General features: G+C 38.8%; 1 protein-coding gene across 1 annotated transcript in view; it reads right to left on the bottom strand.

Moving 5' to 3' along the window:
- Nucleotides 1-358: 358 nt before the first annotated feature.
- Nucleotides 359-16,421, bottom strand: part of LOC128697295 (CD109 antigen-like) — a 79,420-nt gene continuing 63,357 nt past the window's right edge. The window contains exons 16-24 of the mRNA XM_070104237.1: nt 13,633-13,801; nt 9,172-9,302; nt 8,615-8,748; nt 6,243-6,481; nt 5,155-5,316; nt 3,968-4,164; nt 3,622-3,808; nt 1,720-1,828; nt 359-1,478 (exon numbers count right to left, since the gene is read on the bottom strand). Of these exons, the coding sequence (XP_069960338.1) occupies nt 1,267-1,478; nt 1,720-1,828; nt 3,622-3,808; nt 3,968-4,164; nt 5,155-5,316; nt 6,243-6,481; nt 8,615-8,748; nt 9,172-9,302; nt 13,633-13,801 (1,540 nt within the window). The 3' untranslated portion in view covers nt 359-1,266. The remainder of the gene's footprint in view (nt 1,479-1,719; nt 1,829-3,621; nt 3,809-3,967; nt 4,165-5,154; nt 5,317-6,242; nt 6,482-8,614; nt 8,749-9,171; nt 9,303-13,632; nt 13,802-16,421) is intronic.

The following is a 16,421-nucleotide window of genomic DNA, read 5'->3' as shown; positions in this document are numbered from 1 at the left end:
GTGTGTGGTAGTGGTGTGTGATAGTAGAGGGTGTGTGGTAGTGGTGTGTGATAGTAGAGGGTGTGTGGTAGTGGTGTGTGGTAGTAGAGGGTGTGTGGTAGTGGTGTGTGATAGTAGAGGGTGTGTGGTAGTGGTGTGTGGTAGTGGTGTGTGTGGTAATGGTGGGTGTGGCAGTAGAGGGTGTGTGGTAATAAGAGGATGTGTGGTAGTGGTGTGTGGTAGTGGTGTGTGATAGTAGAGGGTGTGTGTGTAGTAGAGGGTGTGTGGTAGTGGGGTGTGATAGTAGAGGGTGTGTGGTAGTGGTGTGTGATAGTAGAGGGTGTGTGGTAGTGGTGTGTGATAGTAGAGGGTGTGTGGTAGTGGTGTGTGATAGTAGAGGGTGTGTGGTAGTGGTGTGTGATAGTAGAGGGTGTGTGGTAGTGGTGTGTGATAGTAGAGGGTGTGTGGTAGTGGTGTGTGATAGTAGAGGGTGTGTGGTAGTGGTGTGTGATAGTAGAGGGTGTGTGGTAGTGATGTGTGATAGTAGAGGGTGTGTGGTAGTGGTGGGTGATAGTAGAGGGTGTGTGGTAGTGGTGGGTGATAGTAGAGGGTGTGTGGTAGTGGTGTGTGATAGTAGAGGGTGTGTGGTAGTGGTGGGTGATAGTAGAGGGTGTGTGGTAGTGGTGTGTGATAGTAGAGGGTGTGTGGTAGTGGTGGGTGATAGTAGAGGGTGTGTAGTAGTGGTGGGTGTGGTAGTAAGAGTTCTGAGTGAGGTTGACCATCAAGTACAGGAACAACATTGATTTTCTGGACACTGATGGTCCAGAACCATACAAATTTATGAGCAGGAACTTGAAATACCCATGGCAGTGTATTTACCACCAAACTGTACGTCACTTATCCAACCCCAAGACTAAGGAATACTGCACTCTCTAAAGGCGGTCAGCGCTGTATAGCCCTTGTGGCTTAGCGCTTCTTTTTGATTATAATAATAATAATCTAAAGGCGTAAAAATCAGTAATACGGAAAGGCTTTGAAACCAAAGGTCCGGAAAATTGATGTTGCATATGTATTATTAAATTTAGAAGTAATCAATAAACCCGTATGGGGCATACAAGGAAGGGAAAAACAGGTCCGATTCCTTGGATAAGTAGCCTCTCACTGGCATCAATGCACGACCCTTGTAGTCATTATTACAATATTTACATTCTTAATATTACGGTAATGTATAATTTGTCTCACTCAGTGAGAGATCAATGTAAATTTTTCACATACATTTGACTAAGATCACTGTCTTATCCAATAAATTATTTGTAAATATGTTAACATGATAACAAAACAACAAAGGCCTAGTATAACAATGTTAGCTGGACGCAGAGAGTGTAGTGAAGGCGCAGTGCTGTAAATAGCACAATATGGACACTGGTAGGAGCCACACACTTCACATATATCAAGTAATGCCAATGGTGTTGCATTAATCATCACCATTTCGAAGTGTTCTGTTGGGAGAAAAATGTATGGAAGTTATGAATATAAAAGATTCTATAAGATTTATAAAATATGCTACAAGACAAGGTATATGCAATTAAATTTCCATTTTTATTTGTACCTTCATATGCTATTCCCTATTTTGTTAAGCACTGGGATATACAGGAGACGTGCTCACTCGCTGGGATACCTCCGGTAGAGTGGGTAGAGGTCTCACACTCACCAGCATTAAAAAATGAATAAAAATACAACCTGGTGCAAAGAGTTCCATGACTGTAGCAGAGCGAACAGCTGTGAGGTTTGCTGCAGGATACCATCGCTGTAGGTCATAGCTAAAGCATTGCTTTTTGTCCCCTGGAATCTATGGCAAGAAATAGAATAAACTTATAATATACTTAATATTTTTATTTGTTTATATGTGTAAATAAATTTATGTGTATATTGGCAGTTTGGAGGGATGTGTTGTGTATCTTTATACGTATATGCTTCTAAATTGTTGTATTCTGAGCACCTCTGCAAAAACAGTGATGATGTGTGAGTGAGGTGAAAGTGTTGAATGATGATGAAAGTATTTTCTTTTTGGGGATTTTCTTTCTCTTTTGGGTCACCCTGCCTCGGTGGGAGACGGCTGACTTGTTGAAAAAAAAAAAAAAAAGTATATGCAAAATAACCACATTGAACAAATGGTGAAATCATGAAAGCACTTGGAATTTCGCTTTTTTTTCAATGCAGTTATATAGCATATAGTGATATTGCTTGTCTACTGTGATCTTATTGCATACATGTAAATCTTTCTTTCAACACACCGGCCGTATCCCACCGAGGCAGGGCGGCCCACAAGGAAAAACGAAAGTTTCTCCTTTTACATTTAGTAATATATACAGGAGAAGAGGTTACTAGCTCCTTGCTCCCGGCATTTTAGTCGCCTCTTACAACACACATGGCTTATGGAGGAAGAATTCTGTTCCACTTCCCCGTGGAGGTAAGAGGAAATAAACAAGAATAACAACTACAAAGAAAATAGAAGAAAACAAGAGGGGTGTGTATATATATGCTTGTACATACATGTAAATATATGCATGTATTTTTTTTTCAACATGCTGGCCATCTCCCACTGAGGCAAGGTGACCCAAAAAAGAAACACTTTCACCATCATTCAACACTTTCACCATCATTCAACACTTTCACCATCATTCAACACTTTCACCATCATTCAACACTTTCACCATCATTCACACTTTCACCATCATTCACACATAATCACTGTCTTTGCAGAGGTGACCAGATACATATGTATGTATAGTATATAAATTTTTGAAGTATATTCATCTACTGGTTGAGAGATATGTTTAACACACCATGTGAATCCCAGTGGAAACAAGTCATAGAACTTAGACTTTGATGGATATTCTACAATTTATCACCAATGTATGTCTACAATCTATGTGCCTTTAGAACCATTGTAAACAAGTATAAATAATGTATCCCAACAATGGGGAAAACCGAAAAGTTGAAGACGTCTGCCTCTGATCATTTTAACCCTTAAACAGTCCAAACATATATATACGTTTTTTCAACATCTGAAAGTATGTAAAAAAATGTATTTTTTTTTTTGTTTTACATGTGAAAACGTGTAAAAAAAACTTTTATCTACATTTTTTTTGTTATATGTGAAAATATGTAAAAAAAAGTAGATCTACTTTTGTAGCTACGAATTTGAACGTTGATCTGTTTGGACCGTTTAAGGGTTAATAGTAAATGATAAATTTCACACATGTGCAACACTTGGGTATCTTTATTACGGAAGTGTTTTGCCACACAGTGGCTTCATTAGTCCATTACAAAGTTGACAATCAAAATGAGTTTGAGGTAATCAGTCCCTCAATCTGGGGTCGACGTAATCTTTTCAAGATTGACAGACTGATTACACCGACTCCAGGCTGAGGGATTGGTTACCTCAAAGTACTTCTAATCCTCACTTTGTATAGGACTGATGAAGTCACTGTGTGGTGAAATGTGTCCACAATAAAGATACCAAGTGTTGCACATGTGCCTAATTTATCAACTTGTTTGGTCTTTGGACCATTTGTCTAAATAATAGTAAATGTTGCACTGGCCCAATTATAATTTACTAAATTAATATGCTGTACTTACAAAATCAAATTGCCAGAATATGTGAGTGACGGTGGTGTGTACATTTCGAAGTTGGGGAAAGTTGCCTTTATGTTGTATTTCTGCGACGGTAAGTTCGGCAAAAGGCTGATAAAACATATAACCAGTTGGTACTTCTACCTCCATCAAGGCTGCGCTACTGGTATGACCATCTTCTGTTGCAAGCCACCTGTATGGAAATTGCATTTTTTACCAATTTAATTAGAAATTGCATGGAAGAGTATGTTTTGAAGGTTAGTGCTGAATGATCCTTATGGATTTAGCACCCTCCTTGGCTACAATAATAATAATATGCAAATAAATGCTAGCTTTAAAATAACAAACTTACCTGGCACACACCGTCGTGGTGATAATTGACTTGTTTCTAAACTGGTGATACTTTTCCAAGACACTAAATTCAAAATATTTCTTGTGAGGTTGCTCAATAAATTCGAGGACATCAACTCCCCATGTGACCTCTAGCTGAGCTATTGCTTGACCTGACCCCTTGGCCACCAGGTTCACATGACCCCATACGTTCTCCAACTGAAGTAAAATGCAGATATTAATAATTAAAAAATGCTGTGCGAGTGTGTTATAGAGTGGAGACACATGGCTTTTAATGAACATGCTACTGAAGTGTAAGCAAGATAACATTTATAACAGGATTCAGGGAAAACTGGTAAGTAAGTTTATTCGGGTATGTATCCATAAATACAGTTACATACATAGATTATCATACATAGTATACTTGTAGAGAACCTAGGATAACCCAAGCCTGGAAGTAGGCAGGACAGTGGCTGCACTCTGAAGGATGGGTGGAGATGTTACAGTCTAGCAAGGCAGTGAATAAATAAATGAGAGTGAATGTGCTTCATTCTTTAAGCTACCGTGTGTTGTGAGAAATGGTAAGAAATTAAATAAAAACTTGTTATACACAAAACAGCTAACTCGCAAAAATACGAAGTGAAACTTTAATGTTTCAGTGTACCTTGGGTCATTATTAAGTCACAAGTGAATGGTCAAAGACAGATCAAAATATTATCTAGATCATGTGTAAGCTGTGAATTTTTGCAAACATGGTATCATATTTAATTTTTATGCATAACACATTCTCCATGGGAAAGTGGAAAAGATTCCTTCTTCTGTAAGTCATGCATGTCATAAGAGGCGACTAAAATGCCGGAAGCAAGGGGCTAGTAGCCCCTTCTCCTGTATAAACTACTAAACATAAAAAAAAAAAACTTTCGTTTTTCTTTTTACAGGCAGGGGGATCTAAAAATGAGACAGCCAGTGTTTTTAAAAAATATATCACATACAAACATAATATTGAACATGTAAGTGAAATGATTAATATTATTATCTTCTTTCTTTCAACAAACCGGCTGTATTCTACCAAGGCAGTCGTTAAACAGGTAGGTCGTTAAGTCAGGAGTATCTGTATATATTTTATAAAAAATTCTTTGATACTCAAAATAAATGTATTTGATACTACAGCCGAGCAATGAACATTGACATAGCAATATATATTAATACCTCAAAGCTATGAAGGGATGATGTAGAACTATTATCAATGGAGATGTGATATTGCTGCAAGGGCTGGGCAGTAACTTCTACCGTACATTCCATATCTGTCACATCCCGCAGTCGTGCCCGGAATGCATACTCGGCTAAAGCTTGCATTGCCACGAGTGTATCCTGAAAAAATTAGCATAGTGGTGGAGACACTGGTAAGCTATCAACAGTAAGTAAAGAAGTCACGATCATAGTGAAGTCCTTTATTTGTATAATACTGCACAAAACAGAGGGTTTTTTCAAGTCCATGATGTGTGTGATGTACTTGAAAAAGCCCAGTGCTGGGTACAATGTTGTATAATAAAAGACTTCACTGTGGTCACATCTTCTGTATCATATCTGATGCTTGTGCAACACTTTGGCCTTTTTTATAGTGGAGATGTTGCATCAACCAGTAACTTAATCCAATACAGAGAATAATACTGGAGATGATGGAAGACACGAAGATTAAAGTACGAGATATTATTTTCTGTATTGGATTGATAAAGCCAATTATTACAATACAACTTCATTTCTTTTGTGCAATATACATAATGTAGTTTACATGTAATAAAATACTGTTAAGTACAAAAGAAAGCCATTAGCATGCTGTGCATCTCCACAATACAGATACCCAAGTATAAGTACCATCTGACTTACGACCGAACTTGGTTCCGACCAACTGGTCGTAAGTCAAAATGGACACAAGCTGAACCTTAGAAAATTACCGACATATTGGGTTGGGCATAATGTCAAACCTTTGCTATATAAAGTACCTTCATAGTATCGTATGTTACTTTTTACTAAATATTTTACTACTGTATATGCTGCCAGACTTACGGTCATAAGTACGAGTGGTTGTATGTCAAGCAGGTTGTAAGTCGGATGGTACTTGTATTGCATAAGTGTCTTATTCATCCACTTGTCACTTTAGCATACCATCAAATCTGTCAAACTTTGAAAACATATGCAGTAAACAAACCATGGAACAGGCGAGGTTTGGACCCATCCATAGTTTGTTTGCAATTGTGTTATTACGATTTCTTGAGTCAAATTCAGATAATACTCACCACAGTGGATATAAAGGCACAGTCCCAATCCCTTATAGCATTGAGCCATCTCATGATCTTTTCCGTTTCGAATGTTATGCCGTCCTTGACCAGGAAGACCAGAAGAGCATAGCTCGTTGTCTCTACTGCATGTGCATCCCATTGCTCAGGCTCCCGCGGCAAAAGAAATCCTCTCTGGTTATTTTCTTGACGTCTTAAGTGTGTTTTGATGGGTGTACGTGACCAGTAAGTCATGTCACCTGTCAATTAGTGGATGCAGAAAGTTATTCACACACAAGTCAAGTGAATTAAAGAATTTGAGTGCAAATTTGTGTGTGCATGTGTTTGTGTATTTGTGTAAGTGTAGGTGAGTGTATTCACCTACTGGTCATTGAGTGTATTCACCTACTGGTCATTGAGTGTATTCACCTACTGGTCATTCACAGCTCCTGGCCCCACCTCTTCACTGGTTGCTACTAGGTTCACTTTCTCCTTGGTCCATGAGCTTTACTGTACCTCTTTTTAAAGTTATGTATGGATCCTGCCTCCACTATGGTGTGAGTGTGTGTGTGTGTTTGTGTGAAGATGTAAGTGTGTGTGAATGTGTGTATGTGAGTGCATTAACCCTTTCAGGGTTTTCGATGTAGTAGTACGGCTTACGCACCAGGGTTATTGACGTACTAGAACGCCTAAATTCTAGCGTCTTCAAATCTAGCAAGAGAAAGCTGGTAGGCCTATATATGAAAGAATGAGTCTACTAAAAGTTTATTCTCTATAAGGATTACAATGCTGAGTTTACAGAATTTGGTTATTGTGTGGTTTACATGTAGTAAAATACTAATTACAGAGGGTGGTCAGTGTGCACAGTATAAAAAAATCCTGCAGCACACAGTGTGTAATGAGAAAAAAAAAAAAAAAAACTTGACCGTGTTTTTGGATTAAAACAGCGACTTTGCAGTGTATTTTCGTATGGTATTTATGGTTGTATTCTAGTTTTTCTGGTCTCATTTTATAGAATGGAAGACATATTACAGAAATTGAGATGATTTTGATTGGTTTCACAATGAAAAGTACCTTGAAATTGAGCTCAAAGTAGCAGAAATATTTGATTTTTACCAAAGTTCAAAAGTAAACAAATCATGTCAAGAGTCCAATACACGTCAACTGGTGAGTCTAATATTCTTTCACAAGTGCGCTGATATTATTTATATCATTTCTACACTAATGCAGTAGTCTGCATAACAGTAAATCTTCTATTTTTTGTGAGAATAAAAATTCAAAGTGGAAATCAAAAGAAATATAAGAGGGGCCTGGGGACGTGACTAATGAACAGAGGAAATGTTATTTTAGTGCCAGGAATGTCTGTCTTGTTTATTCTGGACCCTATTTGGAAATTGGCATCTTCTGAAATTTGTGTGAAATTGGCAAAATTACCAATTTCTAACCACTTTATTGGATAGTTGAAATTGGTAAATGGGTGGTTTCTTGTACTCACTTGATAGAAAAAATGGAGTTCTAGCGAAATAAATATGATTTTTGTCAACTAGTACACAGGAAATGGCCGAAAATAGGGCTCAAACATGGGCAAAATAGCTGATGTGTAAACATCAGTGAGACCGCTAACTTCGCGAGAGCATAATTCTGGAAGTTTTCCATCAAATTTCATACTTTTGGTGTCATTATGATCGGGAAAAGATTCTCTATCATTTCATAAGGAAAAATAATTGTTTTTTCTGAAAAATTTTTGACCCTGAGAACAAGTTTAACCCTGAAAGGGCTAATCAATGCTATTTCTTGGTAAGTTTAAATTTTGTGAAACAGTGCCACAAAAACTTATAAAAATATAACAGAATTATGCCAGTAGCATTTCTCTTTGAATTGCATTTTAAATTTAATTCTCTGATAAAGTTCTTCTTTTCTTCTCTTTCAGTTGATAGTAAATTAACCTCTAAATGCAATGTGGCATTTAATAACACGGGAAACAAGTGGAATTTGAACTCACGGGGAGTCAGTCCTACAACTAGCTGCACCATACCAGTCTATGTGATTCATCCAACTAGACATACATGTATTTCTATACTCCTAGGATAGCTAGCATCGGCTCCACTTTGACTACTATGTAAATTTTCATGCCAATATTTTGGTGTGAAATTTGTCTGTAAACAGCTGTGCTGGGGTCCCACTGGGGCCCATAAAAACCATTCTAGGAGTAAAGAGATATAATTAGATAACTCACATAGATTGGTATGGTATAGTGGTTAGCACACTGGCCTGCTACTTTTAGGACTGGTTTTCCACGGGTTCAAATCCCACCAGTTCCATGAATTATTTACAACTGTGTTACTAAAATTTTATGCGACATTTACCAGTAATACACAGCATCTCATACGTACCTAAAGACTTCTTCTTCTTGTTCAACATAACTGCAGCAGTTTCTGCTATAGGACTCCCCATTAATGTGAGGGCATAAGCGCTTATTGCAACGTGGTAGCAATCGTCTAAATACATTAGATGAGACTCAAGAAAGCTGCAAACACAGAAAATAAGTTAATGTTATATTCAGAAAAAAGTGCAAAATCCACGTGAGTTATTCAGCACTGCCACAGAATCTGCGATAAATAAATGAACTTTTATACTGTTTTTATTTAAGTTTTAAGTTTTTTAACATGCTGGCTGTCTTCCACTGAGGCAAGGTGACCCCAAAAAAACACTTTCACCATCATTCACACTATTACTGTCCTGCCAGAGGTGCACAGATATGACAGTTTAGGTGTCCCTCTAAAACAAAATATCCCCAACGCTTCCTTTAGAGTGCAGGCACTGTACTTCCCACCTCCAGGACTCAAGTCCAGCTAACTATCGTACTGTTACTATAGGCAGTATACCATTTGGATCCCAATACTAGCTCCACTTATATATACAATAAACTTTATAAACCATGATAGCATACCTTATGGCTCGTGAACGAGCATCAACGGCATTTGTTCGAGTTGTTCCTTGTAGAGAACTTAGGCTGTTGTGGATAACAATAGTCACCAGAGCTGTCAGAGGTACAGATGATGCCTTCTGGGTTTTCTTCATCTAAAAAATAAAAAATTAAAATTAATAACAGTTTCCAATAAATACAGCTGTCTGAAATATCTTGCATAACAAGGGACTTTCTATAAAGTAGTTCATATGCCAACCTAATTTTAAAATACAATGGAACCTCGGTACTCGAACTTAGTTTGTTTCTGAGGGCTGTTCGAGTGCTGATCTGTTCCAGTTCTGAACGAATTTTTCCCATAAGGAATAATGTAAATTATTAATCTGTTTCAAACCCCCCAAAATACACTTACAGCGACTCTGTGGTTTATTTTTGTATGGTATTTATGATTGTATTCTCATTTTCTTGATCTCATTTAATAGAATGAAAGATATATTGCAAAAATAGAGATGATTTGGAATGGTTTACAGACTTGGAATGGTTTACAGACTTGGAATGGTTTACAGACTTGGAATGGTTTACAGACTTGGAATAGTTTACAGACTTGGAATGGTTTACAGACTTGGAATGGTTTACAGACTTGGAATGGTTTACAGACTTGGAATGGTTTACAGACTTGGAATGGTTTACAGACTTGGAATGGTTTACAGACTTGGAATGGTTTACAGACTTGGAATGGTTTACAGACTTGGAATGGTTTACAGACTTGGAATGGTTTACAGACTTGGAATGGTTTACAGACTTGGAATGGTTTACAGACTTGGAATGGTTTACAGTACCTTGAAATTGAGCTCAAATTAGCAGAAATGTTCGATTTTTGCTGATGTTCAAGAAATAGAATGTTGTGTAATTACGCTAATATTAGTAAAAAAGGTTATCCATCTATCTCATTTATTCCAACTTGATATCAGAAACACAATACATAACCTAGAAGCACAATAAGCATGCCAAAAATAATAATAAAAGCCATATTATATGGAGAAGGAGGTGGTGTTTACATCAGGGCAAACACGCTCTATCCAATTTTCTTTTTGGTTGGCTGTTATCAATAATCTTCTTAGCCCTCATGGTGACTTATTCATACAATATAAAAAACACCAAAAAATACAAAGAAACACGAAATAGTTTACAGTGAAGTTCAGTGGAGTTCTGGACTGAAAGGCTTTTTTTTTCTTTTCAACAAGTTGGCCGTCTCCCAACAAGGCAGGGTGACCCAAAAAGAAAGAAAATCCCCAAAAAGAAAACACTTTCATTATCAGCTGCAGGAAAACTGACACACATGTTCTGGCGGGTTGTGTTTATTTGGTCAAGTGCCGAGCAAACAAGTGACTATCAAGCGATTTTTTTTTACCAAACAAAGTGTTCGAGTACCGAATTTTTTGAGTACAGACCTGTTCGAATACCAAGGTTCCACTGTATACTGTATTCCATATTGCAGAAATAAAACACACAAATAACCTGCACAGGGGAGATGGTTATGACGATGTTCCGGTCCAACCTGCACCATTTACAGTCATACCAACACAAAAGATGGTAGGTATTAGGTTTGTCATGTAACAGGACAAGTGTTTCCTGATGTGGGTCTTGGTCATATGATGACCCACAGCTGGAGCTTTTGGTCACCTGACCGAGACCTTCCACTGGTTTACCCCTTCACAACTTTTAAAAATAATGGTTAGGACAGTAGCAGCAGCTGTTCAGCAGTAGCAGCAGCTTCTCAGCAGCACCAGCTGCAGCTGCTCAGCAGCAGCAGCTCAGCAGAAGTAGCAGCAGTAGCAACAACAGCTGAGCAGCAGCAGAAGTGCCTCAGCAGTATGAGGAGCAGCTGCTCCACAGCAGCAGCAGAAGCAGCTGCCTAGCAGCAAGAGCAGCTCAGCAGGAGCAGCATGAGCTGCTCAGCAGCAGCTCAGAAGCTGCTTAGCAGAAGCAGCAACAGCTGATCAGCAGGAGCAGCAGCAGTAGCTGCTCAGCAGCATCAGGAACAGCTGCTCAGCAGCAGTAGCAGCTGCTCAGCAGCAACAGCTCAGGAGAAACAGTGGCAGCAACAGTAGCTCAGTAGCAGCAGGAGCTGCTCAGCAATAGCAGCAGAAACAACAGCTGCTCAGCAGCAGCAGTTCAGCAGCAATTACTCAGCAGCAGTAGCAACAGCAACTGTTCACCATCAGCAGCAGCAGCAGCTGCTCAGGAGGAAGGGGGTCCCACTTATAAAGCAGATTAGGTTCCAGGGTACTGTAGGGCCCCTCTTCTATAGCAGGTTAGGTTCTGGGCTACTGTAGGGCCCCTCTTATACAGCAGGTTAGGTTCTGGGCTACTGTAGGGCCCCTCTTATACAGCAGGTTAGGTTCTGGGCTACTGTAGGGCCCCTCTTATACAGCAGGTTAGGTTCTGGGCTACTGTAGGGCCCCTCTTATACAGCAGGTTAGGTTCTGGGCTACTGTAGGGCACCTCTTATACAGCAGGTTAGGTTCTGGGCTACTGTAGGGCATACAGCAGGTTAGGTTCTTACTGTACATACAGCAGGTTAGGTTCTGGGCTACTGTAGGGCACCTCTCTTACTGTAGGGCCCCTCTTATACAGCAGGTTAGGTTCTGGGCTACTGTAGGGCACCTCTTATACAGCAGGTTAGGGTCTGGGCTACTGTAGGGCTCCTCTTATACAGCAGGTTAGGTTCTGGGCTACTGTAGGGCACCTCTTATACAGCAGGTTAGGTTCTGGGCTACTGTAGGGCCCCTCTTATACAGCAGGTTAGGTTCTGGGCTACTGTAGGGCACCTCTTATACAGCAGGTTAGGTTCTGGGCTACTGTAGGGCCCCTCTTATACAGCAGGTTAGGTTCTGGGCTACTGTAGGGCCCCTCTTATACAGCAGGTTAGGTTCTGGGCTACTGTAGGGCCCCTCTTATACAGCAGGTTAGGTTCTGGGCTACTGCTGTAAAGTGAAACATAGCCCTTTTTTTTCACTTTCAAATGCATATAACATGTGTAAACATGATAATATGTTTACACTTTCATATACTAAGTGAACAACAGAGCTAGGCCTAAAAATTGCATATATTGTACACACATTAATTACCTAAAAATGCTTCTGTCCTTAGCTTATAATGAATGCTATATGTATCTATTATAAGAAGTCTGAATAAATAAAGAACGGAAACAGCTGAAGGCCGTTGTATTAGCTAAATACAGGAAAGTGAAGCACTGTAAAGTGGTGTCTACCTGTATAGTAAGTAAGTAAGTTTACTCAGGTATACACAAATACAGCTACATAAATTATCATATGTAATTAGCATATGTATAGAGAACCCAGAATAACCCAAAAAAGTCAGACAGAGTGACTTATTTGCATTGGGGTCATTTTAATACTTTGTTATTATACTATAAAGGAGATAATATCTTATTATTACTCTATAAAGGAGATATATAGTATAGCGAAGCTTACAAGATCATTTAAAGTTCTCGCACTATTCGTAATGAAATCCCAACAAATGTTATCTTGATGACTTAACTTGACAAATATTACCCTGATAAAAATATGCACTGCAGCCTATTGTCTCCTAGACATTTGGCCGACAGATACTTCTCAGATGGATATATCACTGAAGGACATTTGACCAAATGCTTCACTGATGGACATAACACCTAATGGATATATGTCCAAACATTAAACAAACATCCTATGTAGAAGATTGGTAGACAGCAACCGCCCAGGGAGGTACTATCGTCCTGCCAAGTGAGTGTAAAGCGAAAGCCTGTAATTGTTTTACACGATGGTAGGATTGCTGGTGTCTTTTGTCTGTTTCATAAACATGCAAGATTTCAGGTACATCTTGCTACTTCTACTTACACTTAGGTCACACTACACATACATGTACAAGCATATGTATATACACACCCCTCTAGGTTTTCTTCGATTTTCTTTCTAGTTCTTGTTCTTGTTTATTTCCTCTTATCTCCATGGGGAAGTGGAGCAGAATTCTTCCTCCGTAAGCCATGCGTGTTGTAAGAGGCAACTAAAATGCCTGGAGCAAGGGGCTAGTAACCCCTTCTCCTGTATATATTACTAAATGTAAAAGGAGAAACTTTCGTTTCAACTTTTGGGCCACCCCGCCTTGGTGGGATACGGCCGGTGTGTTGAAAGAAGAAAGATTAAACAAACATTAAAAACAAGAAAAAAATAAAATTAAAAGGGCTATAAAATAACAAACCTAACCTAATTATTCGTTCAGTCTACTGTCCGTTTGGCCAATTGTCCTTCAGTCAAATGTCTGTTGGCCACGTGTCCATCAGTCATCTGTCAGGCCATGAACCTACTTTACCTTCCTTGGCCACATGCATTTAAATCCCATCATACAAAGATAACTGTAACTGCAACTTATAACCCAAAAGAAACTACAGAAAATTGGGAACTAAAATTTAAGCAAGTTCACCTTACTGTCCAGGGTTATTTCTCCTTCCTCTCTGAAGCTGCCATCAGGTTTCTGATACTTCAGCAGGAACTTCACAGCTTTCTGAATGAGTTTTGGATCTATGTATAATAAGTTTTCCCAGTCTTCGTGCTGTGCTGCCAGAAGAATGTTGATAACCTTTGCTGTTAGCCTGGAAATTTTATAGATTGGTTCAGTAATATCATTTGTATCACAATGACAAATATTACCTAAATTAGCAAGTTACCATAATTATGAAAAATATCCTCCCTCTACACTAATCTTTTTAATTACAGTAAACTAAATTAATACCCCCCCAAAAAAAAGCTTATATTAAGCAATGCTCAAGCTTGATAGAGCTCCTGTGAGGTGCAACATAGCTGCAATAAATATCTCATTAATCAAAAAATATTTTTTTAGCATGGTTGTCTCCTACCGAGGTAGGGTGACTCGAAAAAGAAACACTTTGACCATCATTCACGTTATCACTGTCTTGCCAGAGGTGCAAACATATGAGAGTTTAGATGTCCCTTTAAGCAGCAAATATCCCAAACTCCTCCTTTAGGGTGCAGGAATTGTATTTCCGTCCCCCAGGTCTCAAGTCCACCTAAAGAAAAGAATTATTGTACTTTCAAGGATGGGCGGGAACACTGCTTCAAGGAAGGTCATTTGAATTTTGACATCTGTATTTCTAGAAAGACAGCTAGAGAATAAGTGATGGTAAATGTATTTTTATTCTCATATTTTTTTAAACGAACTGGCCACATCCCACCAAGGCAGGGTGACCTAAAATGAGAAATGAAAATTTTTCTTTTTAAATTTTGGTAATTTATACAGAATGGGTTACTAACCCCTTGCTCATGGCATTTAAGTCACCTCTAATGACATGCAAAACTTACAGAGGAAGAATTCTTTTCCATTTTCTCATGGATGTAAGAGGACATGGAGAAGTAGAAATAGCAGTAAGTAGAAATAGTAGGTTGGTAGACAGCAACCACCCAGGGAAGTACTACCGTCCTGCCAGATGACTGTGAAACAAAAACCTGTAACTGTTTTGCATGATGGTAGGATTGCTGGTTTCTTTTTCTGTCTCATAAACACGCTAAGATAACAGGGATATCTTGCTACTCCTACTTACACTTTGGTCACACTTCACAGACACGCACATGCATATATATATATACATACATCTAGGTTTTTCTCCTTTTTCTAAATAGCTCTTGTTCTTTTTTATTTCTTCTATTGTCCATGGGGAAGTGGAAAAGAATCTTTCCTCCGTAAGCCATGCGTGTCGTATGAGGCGACTAAAATGCCGGGAGCAATGGGCTAGTAACCCCTTCTCCTGTATACAATTACTAAAAAAGAGAAGAAGAAAAACTTTATAAAACTGGGTTGCTTAAATGTGCGTGGATGTAGTGCGGATGACAAGAAACAGATGATTGCTGATGTTATGAATGAAAAGAAGTTGGATGTCCTGGCCCTAAGCGAAACAAAGCTGAAGGGGGTAGGAGAGTTTCAGTGGGGGGAAATAAATGGGATTAAATCTGGAGTATCTGAGAGAGTTAGAGCAAAGGAAGGGGTAGCAGTAATGTTAAATGATCAGTTATGGAAGGAGAAAAGAGAATATGAATGTGTAAATTCAAGAATTATGTGGATTAAAGTAAAGGTTGGATGCGAGAAGTGGGTCATAATAAGCGTGTATGCACCTGGAGAAGAGAGGAATGCAGAGGAGAGAGAGAGATTTTGGGAGATGTTAAGTGAATGTATAGGAGCCTTTGAACCAAGTGAGAGAGTAATTGTGGTAGGGGACTTGAATGCTAAAGTAGGAGAAACTTTTAGAGAGGGTGTGGTAGGTAAGTTTGGGGTGCCAGGTGTAAATGATAATGGGAGCCCTTTGATTGAACTTTGTATAGAAAGGGGTTTAGTTATAGGTAATACATATTTTAAGAAAAAGAGGATAAATAAGTATACACGATATGATGTAGGGCGAAATGACAGTAGTTTGTTGGATTATGTATTGGTAGATAAAAGACTGTTGAGTAGACTTCAGGATGTACATGTTTATAGAGGGGCCACAGATATATCAGATCACTTTCTAGTTGTAGCTACACTGAGAGTAAAAGGTAGATGGGATACAAGGAGAATAGAAGCATCAGGGAAGAGAGAGGTGAAGGTTTAGAAACTAAAAGAGGAGGCAGTTAGGGTAAGATATAAACAGCTATTGGAGGATAGATGGGCTAATGAGAGCATAGGCAATGGGGTCGAAGAGGTATGGGGTAGGTTTAAAAATGTAGTGTTAGAGTGTTCAGCAGAAGTTTGTGGTTACAGGAAAGTGGGTGCAGGAGGGAAGAGGAGCGATTGGTGGAATGATGATGTAAAGAGAGTAGTAAGGGAGAAAAAGTTAGCATATGAGAAGTTTTTACAAAGTAGAAGTGATGCAAGGAGGGAAGAGTATATGGAGAAAAAGAGAGAAGTTAAGAGAGTGGTGAAGCAATGTAAAAAGAGAGCAAATGAGAGAGTGGGTGAGATGTTATCAACAAATTTCGTTGAAAATAAGAAAAAGTTTTGGAGTGAGATTAACAAGTTAAGAAAGCCTAGAGAACAAATGGATTTGTCAGTTAAAAATAGGAGAGGAGAGTTATTAAATGGAGAGTTAGAGGTATTGGGAAGATGGAAGGAATATTTTGAGGAATTGTTAAATGTTGATGAAGATAGGGAAGCTGTGATTTCGTGTATAGGGCAAGGAGGAATAACATCTTGTAGGAGTGAGGAAGAGCCAGTTGTGAGTGTGG

This window comes from Cherax quadricarinatus, chromosome 89, assembly GCF_038502225.1.
Source record: "Cherax quadricarinatus isolate ZL_2023a chromosome 89, ASM3850222v1, whole genome shotgun sequence".
NCBI classification, from domain to species: domain Eukaryota; kingdom Metazoa; phylum Arthropoda; class Malacostraca; order Decapoda; family Parastacidae; genus Cherax; species Cherax quadricarinatus.
The sequence above is the reverse complement of the archived record's forward strand: the minus strand, read 5'-3'. Positions and strand labels throughout refer to the sequence as shown.